The 23,869-nt window shown below is 41.7% G+C and overlaps 2 protein-coding genes across 5 annotated transcripts in view; both read left to right on the forward strand.

The window, feature by feature from the left end:
• LOC113391928 (CLIP-associating protein) overlaps positions 1-23,757 on the forward strand; it is a 46,985-nt gene extending 23,228 nt beyond the window's left edge. For 2 of the 4 annotated variants that reach the window (XM_064219566.1, XM_064219567.1), the window contains exons 4-34: positions 1,955-2,055; positions 3,311-3,487; positions 3,562-3,686; positions 3,911-4,024; positions 4,497-4,610; positions 5,338-5,433; positions 5,690-5,856; positions 5,936-6,058; positions 6,884-7,003; positions 7,534-7,661; positions 7,988-8,116; positions 8,203-8,336; positions 8,877-8,921; positions 9,547-9,675; positions 10,804-10,902; positions 11,213-11,466; positions 11,545-11,646; positions 11,982-12,113; positions 12,608-12,792; positions 13,581-13,697; positions 13,812-13,930; positions 14,013-14,143; positions 14,541-14,628; positions 14,806-14,931; positions 15,488-15,599; positions 16,080-16,181; positions 16,524-16,603; positions 16,955-17,099; positions 17,291-17,388; positions 17,462-17,955; positions 18,265-23,757. In XM_064219566.1, coding sequence (XP_064075636.1) covers positions 1,955-2,055; positions 3,311-3,487; positions 3,562-3,686; positions 3,911-4,024; positions 4,497-4,610; positions 5,338-5,433; positions 5,690-5,856; positions 5,936-6,058; positions 6,884-7,003; positions 7,534-7,661; positions 7,988-8,116; positions 8,203-8,336; positions 8,877-8,921; positions 9,547-9,675; positions 10,804-10,902; positions 11,213-11,466; positions 11,545-11,646; positions 11,982-12,113; positions 12,608-12,792; positions 13,581-13,697; positions 13,812-13,930; positions 14,013-14,143; positions 14,541-14,628; positions 14,806-14,931; positions 15,488-15,599; positions 16,080-16,181; positions 16,524-16,603; positions 16,955-17,099; positions 17,291-17,388; positions 17,462-17,955; positions 18,265-18,318 — 4,140 coding nt within the window. In that variant the 3' untranslated portion in view covers positions 18,319-23,757. The remainder of the gene's footprint in view (positions 1-1,954; positions 2,056-3,310; positions 3,488-3,561; positions 3,687-3,910; positions 4,025-4,496; positions 4,611-5,337; positions 5,434-5,689; positions 5,857-5,935; positions 6,059-6,883; positions 7,004-7,533; positions 7,662-7,987; positions 8,117-8,202; positions 8,337-8,876; positions 8,922-9,546; positions 9,676-10,803; positions 10,903-11,212; positions 11,467-11,544; positions 11,647-11,981; positions 12,114-12,607; positions 12,793-13,580; positions 13,698-13,811; positions 13,931-14,012; positions 14,144-14,540; positions 14,629-14,805; positions 14,932-15,487; positions 15,600-16,079; positions 16,182-16,523; positions 16,604-16,954; positions 17,100-17,290; positions 17,389-17,461; positions 17,956-18,264) is intronic. The other 2 variants (XM_064219568.1, XM_064219569.1) reach the window with 2 other exon arrangements.
• The window catches only part of LOC113391780 (aldo-keto reductase AKR2E4-like), a 168,458-nt gene that overhangs the window by 70,147 nt on the left and 74,442 nt on the right, over positions 1-23,869 (forward strand). The gene's annotated exons all lie outside the window — the stretch shown is intronic.

Here is a 23,869-nt window from a genome sequence, read left to right on the forward strand (position 1 = left end):
AAGCAAATCGTCGGTAAATTCTAAGATCAATGCGATCAAATAAACAAATACTTCAGCTTTATTTACTACTTTTTTTAAAATTTAATTTACAACATCCAAGTGCCTTTTTTACATTTTATTTTTATAAATTTTGGGGTTATTTTATATTTGGCTTTATTTACTACTATCTTTCATCCCCATTTTATCGCCTCGATAGGGGAAATAAATAAAAAGTATAAGCCTATGTCCTCTCCCGGATCTCGAACTACCTACATACAAAATTTCATCACAATCGGTTCAGCGGCTTAAGCGTGAAATGTAACAGACAGAGTTATTTTCGCATTTATAATATAAGTAGAAATTGATTAGTTGACACTCTCGACTGGGTGATATCAGAAATTGATTTAGTTCTCGATCGCAGCGTCACCCCTTTTCAATCTATGCCATCCACGGACCCACTCAAATGCACACAAATTGTAAATCCACATGTACACGACTCATAACGCTTATTGAATGGTACTTATTGCCAAATCTTAAAATTAAAAAAAAAAAACATTGCATACAATACAAAATAAAAAAAATTATAATGAAACGAATCTGAGTAAGATTCGCAAGTTACGGTGAGCTTGAGATGAGATTAGCTTTACAACGATACGAAAACTATCTTAATTCCGTAAACTCTAATCTAATCTAATAATAATAAAATAAATTGTCGAAATGACACGAAAAAAAAATACTCTTCGTTCGTAAATGCTTCACGCATTCATGCAGAATATTTGTATTTGTAACCAGAATAAGTCGGTCGGCATCACAAAGATACGGGCTCGGAGTCCGCTGCGTCCCTAGTGCTCATCCGAGCAACACGTGCTGCTTACATTCGAAGATAGTATCAGAATATTTGCACACCGTGTGGTATCGCTGTGTTTTATAAAGTGCTATTATATTACTGTTAATATTTAATTTAATAGTTGCGTGTCGGCTCGTTTGACCCGCGAGGTAAGGATCCCATTGAAATGTATCATTTCGATGTATATACCTAAATGGTCTAATTATATATGTTTTAAGCGATACAGCATTAATCCTTATCGAATTAAGTACCTTAAATACATCGTGCGTTTAATATAGATCAATATGGTGCTTTACAGCGTGTAATTTAAATGAATATTTTGTGTTAAAAGTCATTCTGGAGTATATTTAATACCAGCATTGCACCCGTGCGAAACCGGGACGGGTCGCTAGTATATATGGGTATTTTGGCTTTTTATTGATTGTAATTAAACGACGAAAATAAAAGATATATTTAAATAAATATATACTAATATTATAAATGTGAAAGTAACTCTGCCTGTTACCTCTCCACGCTTATACCGCTGAATAGATTTAGATAACATTTGTTATGGAGGGGTTAAAATGGGGATGACGGTTTGTATATGGTGCTATATGGTGAAATATTATATATTTCAAAAAGCAAAAGCCACAGGTTCGGCTAGTATTATATATATACAGAAAGTAAGTACCAGCTCGTAAACGTCTCGAGATGGACGAAGACCTCCATTCCTTAAGAGTTCTCGAGCTAATTTTACCAGCTGCACCCATAGATCTGAGGTAGAATTTTTTTAACGTAGTTTTAACATAGGTCCTGCAAATGAGCCATCTGCTGGTAAGTGGTCACCACCATTCCTTACACCGCCATCATGAAAACTAAGATGTTATATCCCTTGTATCTGTAATTACACCAGTTCACTGACCCTTCAAACAACAATACTAAGTACTACTGCTTGATGATAGAATGTATGATGACTACGTGGTACCTACCCAGACCAGAAGAGGGTTTCGTCTGATGTATAATACAATCTCACTCGCGCGGTTTTCATCGCCGAGTATGAAATGAATTATAAAAGTATGTATATATATATATTTGGAGTTTTAACTGTCTGTAACTTATTAATAAGTAAGATAATTTTGTGCATTCCAGGTGGCTCAGAGCGGGTTGGAGGTGATAAGCGCGCTCGCGGAGCGGATGGGACACGAGTTCTCGCACTACGTGCCGACTGCGCTGCCGCATATAATCGACCGGTACGGGCCCAGCATGGTCTGTAAATGATCGCCTCACTGATATAATGATGTCTCGTCGGTCTAGTGGCCATAGGCCCAGGGTTCAAAGCTATCGGGTTTCGAAGAGTGCCTCGGACGTCTTCGGTTCTACGACTGGACCCGGTCTAAATGGTCCATGATGTGGAACAACACTTTGTATTCTCTAATGAATGCGAATCCCACTTAAGTTACTTAGTTACTACGCAGCTTATCCGACGAGAATACCTACTGTGGAAGAACCGGTCAGGAAAAAGTACAAAATTGGTGCAACACAGGAGATTCAAGTCTCCTTCAAACACGAGTCTCTACGTCATAATGGAAGCTGTGCGCTGATCGTCAGTTCCGATGGGAAGTCCCATGAGAAAACACTAAAATGTTGGCATAAATACATATTTTCATAGTACTAACTTCCATAAACGTTCAGCTCCAATTTGTACCCTCTCGGGTGATGAATGTTCAGAATCTCTTTAGAAGCTATCTTTTACTCAGAAGTCCAAACACCGATTTTTACACTAACGAACTTTCATCCTTAATGTCAACCTTTTAGGTTATGATTTTTTAATCAATTGCCTTTAAGTCATCAGCATAAGCCTAAATACCTATTTACATATTTCAAATACGATACGACATGAGGAATTTCCATACAAACTTTCATTTTCCACTTTATTTTCCATACAGAATTCCTGTGTAATATTTTAATCCTTAAGCTGTGTTGAACGTCGGTTAATCATTTCAATTTATTTTTTAAGTCGATTAAAAATATTAAATCTTGCATATAATGGTATGTTATTAAAGCACAGACCGTATCATAAAATATAAACAATGGGCCTATCCCATCGACTAATATCACGGTCGCAATTGATTAAACATTTCCGTGACGTCACTTCCGCTATTTACAACTAACTACTTAAACTAGGGGATAGGTATTTCATTATGTCATACACGGTATCCATTGTTTTAAAATATTAGACCATTAGTATGACATATGAGGTGCGTATTGTTCGAAGCAGGGTTCCTTATCTTTTTATTTTATTCTTGCAAATTATACAAATCCCATATATGCCAACCACCCACCCACCAAAGGTACGATACTAGAAGGAATCATTTTCCAATCGATCAAAGTTGCTTGTCTTTTTTAAACGTATATAATGACTTATTTGTGTTTCTGTGGGTGGAAATGATTCAATGTCTGCAAGACACGATTCAATTGTAACGACACCGTTATACGACGCCGCAGCCTCGCGGACACGAAGGAGGGCGTGCGCGTGGCGGCGCGCACGTGCGTGGCGGCGCTGAGCGACAGCCGCGCCGTGGCGCCGCGCGCGCTGCTGGCGCGCCTGGCGCCCGCGCTGCAGCACAAGGCGCCGCACGCGCGCGAGGAGGCGCTGCGCTGCGTCGCCTCGCTGCTGCACGAGTGAGTACGCGCCCGCCGCCTCACGGCTGCACTGCCGCACGGCTGCCCGCCGCTACACGAGTGTCCGCCCGCAGGCACGGCGCGGCCGAGCTGCAGCTGCGCGGCGCCATCCCGAGCCTGGCGGCGCTGGTGGCGGACCCCAACGGCGCCGTGCGCGACGCCGCCATGCAGCTGCTGGTGGACGTCTACCGGCACGTCGGTGAGGCCCGCACTGCTCTATACGTTCACAGTCCTTTGTTCACTTCTTGATACTCAAAAATAATATCAGCTAACCGGCTCGAGGAAGTCTTTGGAGTTTATTGGTGAAAGTTGGAAATCGATAACATATTCTTGATATAAATAAATATATTAACTAAAAAAATACATACATGTTTTTATATCTCATTGCTGTAGCTAATTATAAATATTTTCTGAATATTCCAGGTGAACGTTTGAGACAGGATCTGAAGAAGAAGGAGCTGGTGCCGGCTCAGAAGCTGGCCATACTCGAGCAGAAGTTTGACGAGGCGAGAGAGGCGGGATTGTTGCTGCCCTCTGGTGACTATATTTTTTATTATTAAGTAAAAAACAATAATTCTTTCATGGGCTCTTTAGAAGATTGTTTAAAATTTATTCCACCACAGAGATCCGGTTGGGGTTGTACATATATCATATATATGTCTAAGTATTGAATTCGTTTCATCCAGTTTTCCTTAATCAATGAACACAAATTGAGAACATTTAAAATTTTGTGGTATAGTAACACCTGTACGTACTTACTGCTCAGCAAAGACATTGATCTCTCGAGCTTGTTCTACCTCGCTGCTAAATTGCAGTTCGGTAGATAGGTATATGGCAGACTTGCATGTATATGGCAAGTTTCTTTTTCATGTATTCCTTCACTGCCGAGCATGAGCTGAGTTACCGATGGATTTGAATCAACAAACTTTACAATTCTCGTGTTGCAACCGCATCTATCTCGGCTAGAATTGAGTGTTCGGTGGGTTAACGATTTGGTTAATACTTCCAGCAACCCAAGGCACAGACGAAACGGACTTCGTGTCCCGAACAGTGAAACGAACGATGACGATCCCGACCTCCGCGCGCAGTCGCGACGGAGACAGCAGCGGGGCCTCCACGCCAGGTCGGTCCGCCCGCCAGGCACCCTCCCCCCCCCCCCATACATATAATATACCTAATATAAAATGCATTTTACAAGATCCAATTAGACTTAAATCCACTGGTTTGGAATATCGATTCAAAACCTTCAAGAAACTCAGTAGTAAAATAATGAACTTCTGTATGGTCCTATATGGTAGCCCACGAATACGAACTTGACGCTTTTTTATCGTATATATAACATTTTACTGTGTGATAAAATTCTATATATTTTTTAAACATATAATCATTATTAACATACAACATTCCCACCAATTGAATCTTGTAAAATGAAGATTTTATAGAAGACAAGAGGCAAGTCGAATAAAGATTAATTTGATTTTGAATGAGATCTATATTATCGCTCATAAGTTGGTCAGCCTACTATCGAGCTTTAGAATGACTCATGGCAGTGTTGCCAGTCGTAACACCTCGCCGCACCCTCGAAACTTTTCTAAAACATATAATATATAAAACTAACGCATATTTTCTCTTCGCCATGTCCTGTACGTCATACCGGATCACCTGCGCCGCTGGTAACCCAAACACTCACACTAACGATTAATTTTCTATTTTCAATCATTCTAAAACATCATATTCTTCGATTGACAAAAAATCCTTCAATAATAAAATACATCTTAACTTCAACAAAAACACACGAACACATATGACCACATACAACCGTACATCGCACGTCACCGGATGCACGACAGCGTGCGAGCCGCCGAAGCGGACGGTGGCAGGTCTGTACAGCTTGCCGTCCGCCAGCAGGAAGCCCCCGCCGCCGACCAAGCTCGCCAGCTCCGGCGGTAAGTCGAACACGACTGACGCGCTGCACAAATTTAAACGAAATATTCCCGTAGGGCTCGATTCCAAACAGAGAAGGGAAAACGAAATGCAAACGAACGTCTCGTTTCTTCCTCCCGCTTCACATTTCAGTAACATTTGCACTAATAAAATCATACTCAGCTCAGATCATATCAGCTCGAAGCGGGGAGGAGTTTTGTCGATTGTCGAGTGGGAGCGAGTGCTATATGACGTGATACGATACGAGCGCGTCGGCAGGCGGCGCCGGCGAGGCGGGCGCGGTGTCGGGCGAGGCGTTCGAGGCGGCGTTCGCCAGCAGCGCGCCGGCCGCCGTGTACGGCGCGCGCGGCCTGGACGACCACTGCCGCCACGCCGCCGCGCTGCTGGGCGACCGCGCCGCCGACTGGGAGAAGCGCGTCGACGCCGTGCGTGTTGTTCGGAGCCCTTGCCCTGTCGTGGTATCGTCTCGTGATGGTAGTCTTCATGAATATAATCTTATTCCAGCTCAAAAAGATTCGCTCGCTGCTGACGGCGAACGCGCACGTCCAGTTCCCGACGGAGTTCGCGGCGCACCTCAAGGACCTCTCGGTGCCCTTCTTGGTGGTTATCAAGGATCTGAGGAGTCAGGTGATCGAAGAACCATTTAGATATTTATGTTACAAACCATTCACCACATATGCAATACATTCGTGTCAGAATCATATCTGACACATATGCAATACATTTGTGTCAGAACCATATCTGACACATGCAATACATTTGTGTCAGAATAATATCTGACACGTATGCAATACATTTGTGTCAGAATAATATCTGACACGTATGCAATACATTTGTGTCAGAATAATATCTGACACGCATGCAATACATTTGTGTCAGAATAATATCTGACACGTATGCAATACATTTGTGTCAGAATCATATCTGACACACATGCAATACATTTGTTTCAGAATCGTATCTGACACATATGCAATACATTTGTGTCAGAATCATATCTGACACATGCAATACATTTGTGTCAGAATAATATCTGACACGTATGCAATACATTTGTGTCAGAATAATATCTGACACGTATGCAATACATTTGTGTCAGAATAATATCTGACACGTATGCAATACATTTGTGTCAGAATCATATCTGACACACATGCAATACATTTGTGTCAGAATCGTATCTGACACGTGCAGTTTTTTTTACATTCTACATGAAAGTTGCACGTGTAATTGTTTCATTAACTCGTTCTACAATATTACTATTAACATTGGCTCATTTTTATGTCTCGTGGTGGACAACGGTCTGGATTTTAATTTAAAAAAAATATTATGATAGTGTATAGAGGTGTATCTCGAATCGCCCTCCTTCTTTCCCATGATGAGATTCATGCGTGCAACCATTAACCCTCGATGGGTGTTTGTATTCCAAGTGTAACGAAGTGCTATTGGCAGGTGGTCCGCGAGGCTTGCATCACCATCGCTCACATGGCCAAGGTGCTAAAGAACAAGCTGGAACAGTTCAGCTTGTACATCCTACAGGAGTTGATCAACCTCATACAGAACGCCGCCAAGGTCGGTTTTGCATTATTTAACATTCTATAAAAGTGCTGAAGGAGGTGGTTTGTATTAATTGTAGATAAATTGTATATATCAGTTAGTTAGACTAGGATATTGAAACCTTATTTATTTTTCAATAAAGTGCTGAGATATTTATAATCTTGGAATTGAGACTTTGGAATATTATTGATAACATGGGAATATTAACTGTTGTGTCATAATGTATGAGCATACTTCTAGTGGGTAGAACAAGCGAGAAACTCAATAATTACTTTTAATACGGATTAACTATATATTCATTGAGGATTTAGACATTTTGCAAGAAGAATCCCGCTGAGTTTCTTTCGCCGGTTCTTCTCAGGTCCGAGGTGCTAAATTCCGAACCGGTGGTAGATTTTTGACAATCAATAAGCAAGTGTAAACACTTCTATATTGAATAAAGATTTTTGATTTGATTTGATTTGAACGACTCGTATATATATATTTTTTTTATCGTAATATATAACAATTTGTAAAAATAACTAGACGACGTTTGGCTACGGCAGGTGGTGTCGTCGGCGGGCACGGTGTGCGTGCGCTACATCGTGACGTACGTGCACGCGCCGCGCCTCGTGCCCGTGCTGGCCACCAACCTCACCACCAACAAGAGCAAGGAGATACGCGCCACGCTCGGGTACGCGCCACCACACCGACACACCACTACACTCATGTGTACCCTCCGAACGACTCCAATCAGCCGGCTGGCACGGATATTTTAACACTATCGATGTTCTTAGTCACGTTGTCCTATGAGACGGGGACTAATAAATATCACACGTAACAGCGACTTCTTTACGAGCGCTCTGCAGGGTGTGTTTTTCTCAAAGCCTTAGTCTGGGCTGCTACAAAAGATATCTCGATTGGAAACAGTACTAACTTATTGGTTCTTCTGTAACCGGATAAGCTAGCTGGGTGACCGAGTGAGCCACAGTTGTTTTTAACTTCGAGTCTGGCCTGTAGGGAGGTGCTGGTGCTGCTGCTGGAGCGCTGGAGCCCCAGTAGTGTGGAGAAGCAGCAAGCCGTCATGCGCGACGCTATTAGGCGTGTCTGTGCGGACGCAGACGGCGCCGCCAGGAACTACGGACGCAAGTCAGTATTTTATTGTTTTTTTAAGTTGTATATCGAACTGGTTGAGTGTCCCCCTGATGTATGACGCGCTGTATTCGTGTCCGCAGAGCGTACTGGGCGTACAAGCGGCACTTCCCGGAGGACGCGGAGGCGCTGTTCTCCCGCCTCGACGTGGCCGCGCAGAAGCAGATCGAGCGCGAACGGCTCGGCAGCCTCGACAGCCTGCACACCATCGCCACCGGTGACCACCACTTCCATGATCACTATTTACCCATTAGATGATGTTTATACAATCGCACTCCTTTGAATCGTCATTATACATAACTATATTAATTAAAGCTACCACCGGATCGGAATGTAGATTCTACCGAGAAGAACCGGCAACAAACTCAGTAAAATTACATGTTTAATATATGTTTTTCAGTGGAAATTAAAATTGCCCGGTCTCTTATTTTTAATTAAAAAGCTACTGAGTAATCATATGTAATTTAAAACAATGGCAGTGATATGAATAAACAGGCCCTAGATCAACATTCGCGTGATTTGTTAACAGTTCCCCTATATTATGCACTACAAACAATTCTTGCTATATTTGTAATACAACTTTTTTTTACTTCTCAAGTGTCCATAACAACTTCGCCGATAATATATTGTTAATTAACAATCACATATTATAATCGATTTTGACCAATGTGGTCACGTCAATCCAAGATCATAGAAACAGTTCCTTATTAATTTACATTAATGTACGGTAAATATGATATCGTTTATCAATTCACAGGTAGAACTGTAACGAGCCCGAGGAGCCCTTCGGCGAGTGTCTCAGGTAACGGATGATTCTATACTTTAAAAGATCTGATAGAAAAATAAATGACAAATTTTACTATTTATATATATTTCGTTTTTATTTTAAACCATCTATGTTAATAATTTAATATTAAAGTTTTACTTGAACATTAAATGTTTTTTTGTTTATATATTGCACTTAGTATAGTGTTTAAATAATGTCTATAATTGTCACAGTAACAAAGATAAAAATGTAAACCTTGAATTAGTAAAGAGATTAATTTTTATAAATTATTCTTTTCACGCTGCAATGGATCTGGTAAATCTAACTCTATCACAATACAATTCGGTCTATTTTAATCTAACACGTAAGCCTCAACCGAAAACTTAGTATCCGGCGTCAGCAGGACCAACTCGCTGAGACGCAGGCGAGCGTCGCAGGAGAGACCTCCCATCTCGCACATACCGGTCGCTATGAGAGGTCGAATAGCGTTTTATATCGTTTTAAATGTTCGCATTGTATGAATTATTTTAATCCGTCGACGACTTGCGGCAACGAGTGCGACTACTTTAGGAATAAAAAAGATTACAATAGAAAAATAGTATGATTAACGAAGTCGACATAAGCTGCGAGCGAGCGGTACCTAAGGCCGGTGTGCCCGCAGAGCGCTCCCCGGGCGGCGCGGCGCGCTCGGTGTCGGCGCTGGACGCGGCGGCGGCGCAGCGCGCGCGCGCGCGGGCGCTCTACTCGCACCTGGCGCGCTCCAAGGTGGCGGCCGGCACCGCCAGTCTGCGTGAGTACACTGCCTCCCCCCACCCCGACCCTCGGGAAGAAAAGCGAACTACACAAATTCAGCTGTATATTATGTTACAGAAATCCCATATATTGTGTATTGATATCTCCTTTTGATTCCACGATTTCCTGAACATTTCTCTGATTCAAATTCTGATTTACTCTGTGTTCTTAATTTTATAAAAATAACAGTATGCTACATTTTATATGCTATCGTCAAGAGGGGGAGGTCGCCCAGCAAGGTACATATATAAATAGACAAAACATTATTTATTAAGCGCACATCGCAGACATATCCATTACATAAATTTACTTTTAGCTTTGATTGAGTGAATGTAGTCGAGGCTTAATAATATCCTTAAATATTGTTGACTATTTAACTTAAACTAAATTATATATTATATTAAATTTAAAGTATTTTTAACTTTGCTTGTAGATAAGTCTATGATGTACGGTTATAGTATAGACATTTTTATTTGACTCTTCAACAGTATTTTTATCAAGTAACTCTATGTATATAAAAATATATTTAGTGTAAAAGAGTGTTAGTCTCCCTCCAAGCACTTTTATTTAATATTTGGTTTGTATAAGATATACTCAAAATTTAATATAAACTAAGTTTACTAAAATATTAATTATGCTATCTATAGCAACAGCTATTAACTATTGTTGCAACAAAACGAGTATATTGTGTTGTGTGATTGACATCAGTGAGTTCGTTTAGACGTTTACGATCACCATCAATTATAACTTGACTAAAATACCATCCGATTTATAAGTTCTAACTCTACAATTCGCCTAACCGAACATGCTCAGGACGGTAGCAATAATTATCTTTAATTATTATAATGCGTTAGATTAATCTTGAACCTCAAGAGAAGTCATTTTTGCGAATAATAAATCAAATCAAACAAATAAATAAAATTGTTATTTAGTATTTATTTATTCAAATTATTCACATTTTTTTTTGCCATCCCTACTTACGGCTTGTAACACATTTTAAACAGACTGACTTGTCATAGAACTGTTTTGTTTTCGACATTAAATGTATTAAGCTAAAATAAATCTACCCTCTTTTCTATGATTGAGACAGTTTCATGCTATGATTAAATTTATTTAATAATTGCAGCCCGAGCTAAAAGGTCTCCAGTGAGCGCGGCCGTCCCTCCGAGTCCCGAGAGAGTAGTGGGTCGCTCCAGGTCTCGCCCGGGTGTGTCCCAATCGCAACGTAAGTTTGTATAATTATGTCCTACTTGTATGCATATTAAATATAAAAAAACTAACTTAAGAAATTAATTCGAGTGATCTCAATGTGAGAAGTCTGCCAGCCAATAGTTTGAGATGCAAAACATTACCAAAATAATAGGAAACTATATTATAAATTTAAAATATATTATTATTATTAAAATAAAGTTATTCCACGCAATATTAATAAGCATTTTTTTTAATAATATATAATTGGATATTTTGACACTATTTAGGTGTTTTTCCGTATTTGTACGGATTTATAAGATTGTGATGTAATTTTTTTTCATCAGCGACATCCCGTTCATCATCCCCATCGTCCCGGAGCGGGCCGGTGTCGCTGTCCAGCGCCCGCAGGCGACCCTCGGGGATCCCCCGCTCGCTGGCCGGCTCCAGGGAGACCAGCCCCACGCGCAGCGGGCGCTCCAGCAGCGTGGCGGGCGCCGTGAGCCTGCGGCGCCGCGAGTCGGTGGAGCGCCCGCAGCGCGCGCCCGCCGCCACGCTGCGCCTGCTGCAGCAGAGCCGCGACGCCGAGGCCGCGCTCCGGGTACGCCCGTCGGCAGCCCCCCGCCGGCGCTCCCGCCACCCCCGGAACGATGCACCTGACGCCTCCGCTTGTTCGCAGAGCCCGGAGGACAGCTCGGCCTGCGAGGTGCGGCGAGACGACGACTCCGAGGCGTCCAGTGTGTGTTCGGAGCGCAGCCTAGACTCTTATCGCAGACATGATGTGAGTGCACTAGCATCTGGTTACGTATACTATTAATCTTGGTCACTAGTTTTTGTTGTTCACGACTAAAGGTATAAATGGACGAGTGTTGGAAGATTCCAGTGATAGGAAATAATTAAACGACGGCGGAAGATATGACCTTTTAATTTAAAGAATTCCGGTCGCATTACATTCACTAAACTTGAATTTTGCTCTGATATTTAACAGTCAAGTCACTCTCGGAAAATACGACCGAAATAAAACGTTTTAAGTGTATTCAATTACGTATATTATAATTAAGAAACACCCAAATATACTAGTAGCACGTTTTTTTACTCTGCGCGTGCCACCCGCAGAGCGTGTCGTGGTCGGGCTCGGGGCGCCTGGGCTGGGAGAGCTCCCCGCCGCCGCCGCCGCCGCCCGACGACATCATCGCGCTGTGCGCCTGCACGCACTGGACCGAGCGCAAGGACGGCCTCACGCATCTCGTGAGTACCCGACTAATACATGTGTTATACGACATTAAAAGAAAGAATAATCTTCAGCCAAATTTAGAAATGTTTTAGTAAATGAAAGATAATATGTTTTCTCTGTAATAAAAGTGATAGCCTGTTAATGTCCCACTAATGAGCAAGAGCCTCCAATGTGGGCTGGTGTATACACGTGGCAGATTCTCATTCACTGGGTGCAATTTTCCTCACGATGTATTCCTTCACCACCAAGCACGAGTTATAAATACAAATTAAGCACATGAATTCAGTGGTGCTTGCCCTCGGGATCAATTTGGAATTATCGGTTGAGCTTCTCAACTTGTAATCATTGGACCGTCAAGGCTACTTGCATTGATAATACGCTTTTGACATTTAATTTTATTTATGCTACAAGATTATTATAACATTTAGTAAGTTCGACTCATAAGTAAAGAATCGAAATGGCATAGCAGTTTTTAAAATATATCGTGCTAATATCATGACTATTCCAGGCCAACTACCTGAACAGCGGTCGTTTGTTGACGGAGGAGCAGCTCCGGCGCCTCACGGAGTTGCTGAACAAGATGTTCGTAGACGCGCACACGAAGGTGTTCTCGTTGCTGCTGGACGCCGTCTGCGAACTGCTGCTGGTGCATTGGCAGCAGCTGCGTGACTGGCTCTACCAACTCATGTTTAGGTGATTCATTGTTTTTATTATATAGCTTGGCGAACGAGCGGATGGGCCACCTTGATGGACCATATTGATATTGGGTAAGTGGTCATCACCGCCCATAAGCGTATTAGCGTAGTAGCGTTTTAACCATTTCTTGCGCCTTCTTCGAGCCACCAACCTTGGGACTAAGATATTATGGCCCTCGTGCCTGTAGTTTCACTGTTCACTCACCCTTCAAAATTGAGATATGTAGAATATGTGATGAGTAGGTGATACCTACCCTAGCTCACGTCGAATGATTGCAAATTAAAAAAATCAACAAATGTCAATTTCGAAAGAAAAACAAACTGTTACCATATACACTGCTACATTCATTGGTAACCTTAGATACAAGATACACTAAATACAGGTGAATAATTACTTCAAAAATAATTTACACAGTTATTCCACCTTTTCACCTAGTACATATAGTTGTGAGTAAATATGGTCCTTCTGACCGGATTTCGGTCTCTGTGACTAATCCCAAAGGACGGAAATAAAGAAACTTTTTATTCTGTTATTCTCGTAGTTGGATGGGACAGCAACCTGACACGGGCGGAGAGAAATGAAATCCCACTTGCACTTTTTGGTTGGATATTTTTTGACAGTGAAATCTTATAAAATGTACTATTAACCTGTTCTGAGAAATCGATCTCAGGACGTCGGGCTATACCCTTAAATCTCCGCATTAGATTAACGAGATAGGCGAGTAGTGTTTGAGGTATATTTCTATTAATTTTTTTAAATTTAATTTGCTGTATTTTTGTCCACAGATTGCTGATGAAGCTCGGCACAGATATCCTAGGTTCCGTACAGAGTAAGATAATGAAGACATTGGACGTCATACACGAATGCTTCCCGGCTGAACTCCAACTGCACAATATATTTAGGTAGGAGCTATCTACGTTTACAAGTGAGATAATTACGATTACATTTAAAAAATAGAATGAAAAAAAACTATTCGATTGCGAATAGTACTACAATGTACCGCATCCGTGCTTCAGGTTCCTGGCGGACGGCGCGACGGCCCCGACGGCCAAGACCAAGGTGGCCGCGCTGCGGTTCCTGGCCGACCTCGCGCACGACTACTGCACGCCCAGCGGGCTGGCGCTCGCGCTGCACGGTACGCACGCCTGACCGAGTGGCAGCTACACGCGTCGCATGCGACGTGCGCTGCGGCCGACTGACGCTAACGTGTCCCGCAGGCGGCGCGGGCGGCGCGGCGGGGCGCGCGCTGGCCAAGGTGTCGGCGCTGGCGGCGGACGCGCGCGCGGCCGACGTGCGCCACGCCGCGCGCCGCGCGCTCGCCTGCCTGTACGACTGCAACCCCGTGCCCGTGAGTACCGCCGCACCGCCGCACCACCGCACGAACGACTTTACGTTGAGTTTCGACACCACGCGATCGTGGTGGTCGCGTGGGGTCGAAACCGCGGCTTTCGTTTCAGTTGGACTTTTGAAACCACAGTGCCGGCTGAGTCACCAAAAACTTGACCTTGCTTTTATGTGCGCGTCTTATGAGGTATGTGACGATAACCTATGCGTGTCCTAAAGATTTCAATAGAGGATGGTGCCTGCTCGCTTTGTTATACGCTTTTATAAATAAAAGTTAAACTTATGTCATCGTTTGATTAACAAAAATGATAACTTAGACACGCGATCTACACAATCAAACCACCTCTGATTGTGTAGATAGTGATTATCTGTACCGTGCTAACATACCCCCGTCGCGTCAGTTCACAGCGCTGATGTCGGAGCTGCCGGCGGAGACGCAGGCGCTCGTCAACGGAGTGGTGCAGCAGCACGTGCGCCGCACCTCTAGCAGTACGTATTATATTCAGATGCAAACTCTTCGTCCGTTTACTGAATCTATATTTGAAATTCTTTTTTTTTTTTATTTGCAAACCTGATTTTTTTTATTCTGCTGTTAATCTGATTATTCTTTATGTTAAAGTGTGTTTTAAATAACATTGCTCACCTAATCCCACACCTGACTACTAGCAGGCAGCGACAGTCCGCTCCGGACGTCCACCACCAACGCGAACTCGAACAACGCGGAGGACGTGTACTCCCGCATCAGAAAAACCACCAACGAGATACACACGTACACAGCACAGCACTCGAACGGTGAGACTATACATTCGAATAAGAAAGAGCACGTGTTTGTTGGGAATCACTAAATTGCTCATTATTACTCTACTTCAAATAAGAAAACTATAATATTAATATCCTAATTAAATATAAAATTAAGTAGGTAATGATTGTTGGGACACCAATGGCTTCATATGGCTCGCTGGGCTTCTAGGCTGCACTTATTTAGTTATATTTAATAAACATAAAGGTTTTAATGCTGATAATTGATCCCTGAATACATGTGTTTATATTGCCTTGTAATAACTATATTATATATATTAACACTAGAAAGACGGCAAAATACTTTTACCAAGAAAGATGGCTAGGGGTCAAATGGCCCCACGTCATAATAACAATGTATTTAAAAAGTGGTAAAATTTGTTTGTGTGTGGAATTCTTTATGAGTGCTAGGGTTAACAAATACCACCCGTGCGAAGAATAAATTCACTCCGATGACAAATTATAAATAGATAATATACATTTAAGTTAATTTTGTAATTTGGCGAGCCCATACAAATGACAGTACGAACGTGTACACGTGTGTTTCCAGCGGAGTGCGGCAACCACATGTCGAGCAAGGACTCCGGCATCAGCCAGATGTCGGACGCCACGCTGTCGCGCGGACACAACGGCGCCGCGCCCGCCACCAACGGACACTGCGCGTGAGTGCCTGAGTGCCTGAGTGCCTGAGTGACACCAGTACTTACTCTCCCGTGCCTCACACACCACGTAAATTCATTCGCCCTGCCCTGAACTCTTTCCGGTTGAGTCGGGAAAATTCGTTGCGCACATATTTGTGCAATACGTTAGGTCTTATATCATCATGTCCAGTTATCGTTGGAAGTTATCACAAATTCGGTCATACTAATACGGTTGTGGTCCACAATAGAGGGCGAGTGAGCCAATGTTATTATACAAGGAATATACCATCTTGGCTCGCTTGGGGTCGAGTGACCAACCACATATAATTTAAAAAAAAGACCACTTTTAACGCATTTAATAAACATCCTATTATATTTATGGGTACAGATAAAGTCACAGGAAACAGCTGGTTAACTTGAAGTTAATCTTTACTTCTGGTGTGCTAGACACTCACGATTTCTAAGAGATCGACTTAAATCAAACATCTCTCCGTATCGCAGCGACATGATCGGTCGCGCGGCGTCGGCCGACAGCTCCGAGGAGGCGAGCAGCACCAAGGAGTCTTCACCCACCCCCCACGCTAGGCTCGACTACGGTCACGGGTGAGGATACGATAATTATGCATATCAATATTCCAGTAGATTATTTTACAGACAGTTGTATAAGATGTTACCTCTATAATAATTTACTAAAGTGCATGAGCTTTTGAAAATTTTTAAAAGTTTAAATAAAATGTAAATGGACTATGTATTCAGAATGTAACTGCATGTCTACCAAGAACAACTTTTAAGAAGTGCTTCAGCTACTTACATTGGGATCAGAGTAATGTATGTGATGTTGTCCAATATTTATTTATTTATTAAGAAACGTAGGATGTTTTATGTGTGGAGAAATGTAATAATTGAGTTGATTTGAAGTATAAACGGTGTTGGCGTATATTGCAGTGACTACAGCGCAGGTCACCTGGGCCGGGACAAGGTGAAGCCCTTCGAGGTGGACGAAAATGGATTGATCATTACCAAATGTAAGAACTGCTTTCAATATTTTATTCCATACTGGCCAACGTCTGGCACGCGAAGTTACTTACCTCAAATTGATTTGTTAACAATTACCCACCACAGAGTAAGTCGGTGGTGCTGCGCTTGATGGTAGGGTTGTGTTCCGATTTGAATGGGAGCTTGTATAATTACAGGCACAAGGGACATAACCTCATCTACCCAACCTTGGGAATCTTAGGGATCTTAGGGATCGTTATAATGGGCAGAGAAGTTGTGACCACTTACCATCTGGTAGTTCATTTGTCAGTCTGCTTACCTATGCTATAAACAAAAATCACGATGATTGCTCTTAATGCTGCGATGATCTGTGTCCGCAGCTGGCTTGCGCGAGGTAGAGGTGCTAGAGGCGCTGTCGACGCTGGACGTGTCGTCGGCCTCGCCCGAGCTGGTGGAGCGCCTGCTGCTCGCCACGCACGAGGTGCTCAAGTACGGCGACTGTCGCCGTCCGCAGGAGTACTTCAAGTGAGTTGCAATTTTTTTTCTTATTAGAAATCCAATAGAAAACAGTGGACACATTCTAAACTAAACTTAAATTTAAATCTTATTACTTACAAAGAGTATACGCATATCTAGCCTAAGTTACGGCTAGAGTAGTTGTGTCGCGATAAATTATAATTTGTTACGAATATTAATTTGATGGTATGTTACAAAAGGAACATAGTCCGCGTGTCGCTGGCGGCGCTGTCCATCGAGGAGAACGCCGCCGACAAGGAGAACGCCGACAGCGCGACCAACGCGCAGCAGCCGTCCGGTAAGCATGCGGGCTGAGAGGGGGGGGTGCGCGTGCGTGCGTGCGAGCGGACTGTACAGCGGAGCGTGCGCAGGCTGGGGCTCGGCGCACGAGCGTGCGGCGGCGGAGGCCGTGAAGGTGCTGATCTGGCTGTGCCGGCGCGCCGAGACGCGCCCGCAGTGGCTGGAGTACTTCGACCTGATCCTGCTGAAGCTCATCAACGCGTACGGCGCGCTCAGCAAGGAGGTGATGCGCGCCGTGGACGCCGGCCTGCCGCACGTGGCGGCGGCGCTGCCGGCGGCGCAGGTGCTGGCGCTGCTGAAGCCCGTCATCCGCACGCGCGGCTACCCCACGTCGCTGTGCGCGCTCAAGCTGGCGGCCGAGGTGGCCAAGGCGCGCTCGGCCGAGCTGTGCGACGACACCGTGGCGCAGCTCATGGAGGGCGTGGGGCAGCTGGCCGACCACCAGAACTCGGCGGTGCGCAAGGCGGCCGTGTTCTGCATGGTGGCCTTCACCTTCGCGCTGGGCGAGGAGCGCATGCAGCCGCACCTCAAGCACCTCTCCGTCAGCAAGTACCGCCTACTGCAGGTTCGTCGCTTCGGTTATATACACTGAGAAGCTGTATTATATTCGTTTGCTAGCAGAGACCATTGGTTCAATCCTGGGCTCCGACAGATATGGTGGAGTTTTCTGTCTAAAACCTCTCAATATGGAGCCCGAAATTTAGAAGTCGACAGTATGTAGTGTAGGTAGTGACCTTGCCACCTGCGCCTGATTTATTTCCGATACATACGAAGACATCGATCAGGAGAACATAATTATCACATTAGTAGATTCTAATGTCGCTGTAAGAGACGAAGTAACATCACAATACTCATCTTGTTTCTCCGCCGCCAGGTGTACATCAGCAAGCAGCGCGAGGAGGCGGCCAAGGGCAGCTCGCACTCGTAGCGGCGACCCCGACGCGCCTCGCGCAGCACGCAGACCGACTGACCGCCCGCGACACCGACACCGACACCGACACCGCCTGCGCCTCGGCCGGCCGACGCGACCGCGGCCCCGCGCCTCTATGTGAGCTCAGCCTACGTTGCATTTAGTGTTCTTTTCGATTGTTATTCCGAATCATTTTGTAAAACGATGTCTGATATTCTTATTAAACTATCGTTATTTTAATGTTGGGCAGTAACGCTCCCGTCGGCCATAGAGGTTGCGATCTCGATACGAAATATATGTAAAGACTCCTCTATGAGTTGTAGTTATATTTTTCTAAGCAACGCATTTATCGCTGTGGTGTTGTGTGCGAGCGGCGCGGGGAGTGCGCGCGGGGGGCGTGACCGTGTGACGTCACAATAGTTTGCCGAAATGGAGGAGCACACTATGTATATATGAGTAAATAAAACGATACCCGGCAGCGCTATTCTGTGAGAAGAAGCTCGAAACTCACCGCAGAACACGAGCGAGAAATTTCAGATTATACATTACAAAATTTACAGTAAACTGGCGTATCACCGTAGGCCGGTTGTGAAAATTTCTCGAGTGAGATCCGAAGTGGATTCTCACCGAATCTCACTGCCGTAATATGAACGATATGTATTCTAACAGATAATATTAAATTAAACTCCATTTTGTCAATCTGCCGTCGTCGATGAAGTATCTTAGACTAACCCCGATGCAGAGGGATCGTGTGGCGGGACTGGCGTGGAGTACAGTCGAGAGGGAAAGGCTAACACGATATACATATACAATGACATAGAACATAACTCTAGGCTAATTTTCTAATTCTACATAGACATGTAAAGCGACTACGATTCAGGGAGTTTTCTTCTCGGCTGTAACTAAATTTATTGTACAAGTAATACATGGATTGTAGCGATATTTTATTCCACTAAAGATTGCCAGTCGGTCTATCTCTCTTTAAATAGTTACTGTGACGTCACTATATAATACTGTCTCTTTCTAATGTAGTCTCGATTTCTTGTAAGATTGTGTAGAATTTGACAAATGAATCTTTCAATTTATGTACATATTATAAAACTAAAGCCAAGCTCAAAATCCATCGTAATATTAATTTTGAAACCTATTTTGCTACCGTTGTGGTTGAATTTCGTGTGTAGCTCTTCTATAAATCTTCAGTAAGATATTTGTGTTGGTCTGTTACACCGGATGTATTTAAGGCTGATATTGCTAATATAATGTATATATATATATATATATGATTAATTATTGATATATATTAGCAGACTCTAAAGTAATTTGAATAATGAATATAGCGGCTGCAAAATAATTAACGTAGTTTTTTCATCAAAAATATCATATATATATATATATATATATATAACAAAACCCATATACATAAGCCATTTCAACACTGACAATAGTTTATAGCTACGTGTAATATATGTACATATATATCTTTAGTGGAATAAAATGTCTCGTAGAAGATTTACACTTTGATTTGGTATATGCTAGACGAAACTTAGGAACATTCTCGATATTATTTTAAATAATACGATAACGGCGTGTTGGTTTACGGCGGGGTTTGATTGACTGACGAATATCACTGGTTCGATTCCCGTTACTTTATATGTGATATGAAATGATTTACTGAAATAAATAGACGTGAGTGATTCAAACATCGACCGTAATGTTAAGAGGTAAGGCTTAAATTCCTGTAATGTTGTTGTATAAATTATTGCAATGAGGACGGTATGTACAGTTTATTAATTGTATCCGCGATGTGCTAGTGTCGCGTGCGCGATCGTTTTGTGGTCAAATCATTAGTCCGTTGACCAACCCCCCCCCCCCCCTTGTCATTAATATTTGTAAACTGCGAAACGATCGCGTACATTAAAATCGCTTTAGTATTAAGTGTACGATGTCTCGAACGCACTGGATTTATTCCTTATAGTTGTGTCACACGGCTTAAGAATATTTGAACGGATTTCTCTTCCGTGTAACTTTTTTATCTGTGACGATTGAAGACTTATCTTTCCTTTTGTAAACGTAACTTATTAATCACAGGTATACTGGTAACTAATTGGCGTTTTCGTAAGTTGTCAACATATATTGTCAATATTTTCATAGTATATGTGCTGCAGGGGGTCCGTTCAAGTATCTTAATGATATCACAGTCATCAGCTTTGCTACGGACTAAGCCTACTTAGAATTAAAATGTATGTTTGAATAGTTGGAAATATTTGATACCAGACAGGAGTTGTTTATGTGAAATTGGACTTTATTTCTTAGTATATAAGGTTGATTTTTGTACATATTTCTCAACTATTTACATACATTTCTGTGCTATTAACTTCACGGGGCAAATTATGACTAAGACATCGTAGTGCTGGTGTAGTGTTGTTTTATTAAAGCTAGGTATCGTTACGTCGGTCTGTTCGGTGCATTTTTTTATGTATGTATAATATTATCAATGAAACTAATGCCTCTGAGATTTCTAATGTTTTAATTAAACGGCGACGCTAACCAGTCGTTATAACATGTTAATATTGACATAAGGTGAGCGCACATTACGCACGGCTTGGGGGGGGGGTATATATAAAGGAAAACAGGAAATATTATGAAACAATTATTTTTGTTTCAATCTTTGTCGTAAGCATTCAAGTTCGATAGATGATAGTTTTACGATTTTATAAAAATGATTCCCTTTATTATTAAAGAATATTATTCAATCCTAGAAGCTCCCCCCCCTTCTTTTCGCTCGCTTACGTAAATCGAACACCCTTATAAAGAGAAGGAGGAAAATATATTACCGACTGCAATGGACGTCAACCTCGGATTTCATTTAAGCGAACAATATAAACGCGGAGAGAGATGTCTGGAGATGGAAAGACAATTGAAAATGGACCATTCCAAGTGGAGATGGATTTATTTTATAAAATGGCGTCAGGATCGCTCGTGCCTTTGCCGATGTTACTCGATTGAATTGTATGATACTCTGACGGGGGACGGACCGCGACTCGCTCTCTCGCCGCGGTCCCGGCGTCCGGTCCGCGTCCGGTCCGCGTCCGTCTGTCTGTATGTAACTGTATTGTACATTATATGTATATGTTTTACGTTCGCTAAAGACGCTTGGCGAGTTTATGTGATCGATAACCAAATGTTGGTTCAAAAATGTTAGTTTTCTCTATATATTAACCTTTATTTCGCCGTTTTATAATCGACGCGTCGTGGTTTGGTCGCTCTGTGTCCGAACAACTCATCGATGTATACATAATATATGTTTCCACCCTCTCACACATACGCATATATGTTATAAATAATATTTGGTAACAATAATAATAAAACTAATAATAGCGCGCTTACAGAACTTCGTTATATATTATCTAATGTATAGTTTAAAATATGTATATTTGAAAGTTGCTATATATACGTAAAAATGCATAAAAAACTATCGATTTTAGACAAACGAATGTGGTCTTTAAAAGCCGAGCAATAGAACCGAAAGTCTATTAACAGAACAATCCCCCCCCCCCCCTCCACCAACCGAACGTTCAAACCACGACGCGTTCGAGTCTTATGTAATCGTTGGTACGTATATGTGATTTCTAGTTGACTTTTTCTTTTTAAGTTGCGATGAAAGAGATTGTGTTAAATTATGTAGGTCTAATTGAAACGTATACCTTCGCGTATTTATTCAGTTGCATTCGTTCAGAGACTCGGTCGCGAACGAATGGCTAGTTGAAATCGAAATTACGTTCCATTTTTTGAAAATTCACTTTTTATATCGGAGCTGAATGTGTACGCGAACTTTTTTTTCATTAAATAACTACGATACGTGTTCGGATTTATAACTAAATATATTTTTTATTTCATTCTCTCATTAACGCTTTAATATAATTAGAGACTAATATTTTTTTTTTATATAAATCATTTATATTCTTCTGTATAATGCTGACCGAATATGAGATGCTGTTACGTATAGAGTACATTCCAATTGCAGGAGGAGAAAGATAAACAAACCTTAGATTTAAATATTTCGTTCAAGTTGCTAATACTTCTGTTACATTGTGCACTACAAACTGTTCTTGAGTAATATATCTTTATTTACTATTTAACTACTTCTATACACTTTCATTTTACTTCCACAGTTCCGTTAATTCATCAACATTTGCTTAAGAATTCATAACGGATGTCAATTCCATGTAAAGGTTAATTATTTGTCTTTACTCGTCCTGCGATTGGTTATAGTGTGTTTGGTTCATGTGTCGGGTTTTTGAAAAGCGACGTGCGAGTGAGATGGTGATAATTGATGTACGTAGAAAGAGACGCAACGATAGCCCGCGGTCAGCATTGTCGTAGGCAGGTTTCAATAAAGCACTTAGAATCTCATTTGACTTTGTATACGATTGATGGAAAAGGTTTTTACAAACATCACAAATCATAATTTTCATTTAGTTTATTATTATTATTGACTTCTCACCCCTCGCCATCCAAATGCATTATTTATTTTTTAGAATAAAATTTTACGTTTACGATAAGTGTTTTTTTTTTAAATTAATAAATAATAGCATTGAAATCTGTCTACATTGTTTTTTTTTTAATTGTACTTTCCATGTCATAGATTAAAGAGATGTTTTCTTAGTGTTACCACATTGATATTTGTCAATCGTAATTTTTTAATTTTTAAACTAAGACATGGGATGTATTACAAGTGATAATATAACACGCTGTATAAGAATTTTGTGTTATAAGGGCGTAGAATGATTACCGGGACTTATTACTTTGAATATTTTTGAATTAAATTTCTGAATGGGATCGATCGTTGAATTAAGTTAAACCTGATATCATCTGTCGTCACAGCTGACGTGTGTATGTTTGGATTGAGATTCATATACATTATACAACATAGTTTTGGTAGCTTTGGTTTGTATCGGCTTTCGTCTATATTACGTAGTGTTTTGATTTTTAATCTAATATGATAATATTGGTATCTCTTTTTTATGCGTGTAAATAAAAGGGAAGCAAGATTTCGATTTGTTAAATTATGTTCGTGAGGTTTGGGAATGTTATGTGATTTTTGATCAATAAATACGAAAGCTTAAATTTGTTCAATGAAGATGTTTAAAGTAACAAGTCTCAAAATGACGACTATGTAAAAATGTATACGCCAAAGATTATTTGCTCTTATAGGGGGTCGACGTGACGTCCGATTGTCAAAGTAAACCCGCTGTCTACACTCTGTGATGTGCTGTATAATGTAAAAACACCCCCCCCTCCCAACATTGTATACAGCGTGTTATGTAAACTGCATTTATATAAGTAACGCTTGGTGCGTGCGTGTGTTCGCTGTCAACCCGTAACTATTTAAAACTATTAATATTATTGAATATTATTAATGTACAATAGTTATGATTAAAATGATTTTTAAGCCAACGATGACTTTTTATTTCGATCACTCCCTTAGATATAAGTAACGTTTCCGTTAGAATAAGTATCGTCTTAGTTTTATTTATTTTTTTAAATTAAAGTTTTCTAAGTCGATTAT

This window comes from Vanessa tameamea, chromosome 28, assembly GCF_037043105.1.
Source record: "Vanessa tameamea isolate UH-Manoa-2023 chromosome 28, ilVanTame1 primary haplotype, whole genome shotgun sequence".
NCBI lineage: Eukaryota > Metazoa > Arthropoda > Insecta > Lepidoptera > Nymphalidae > Vanessa > Vanessa tameamea.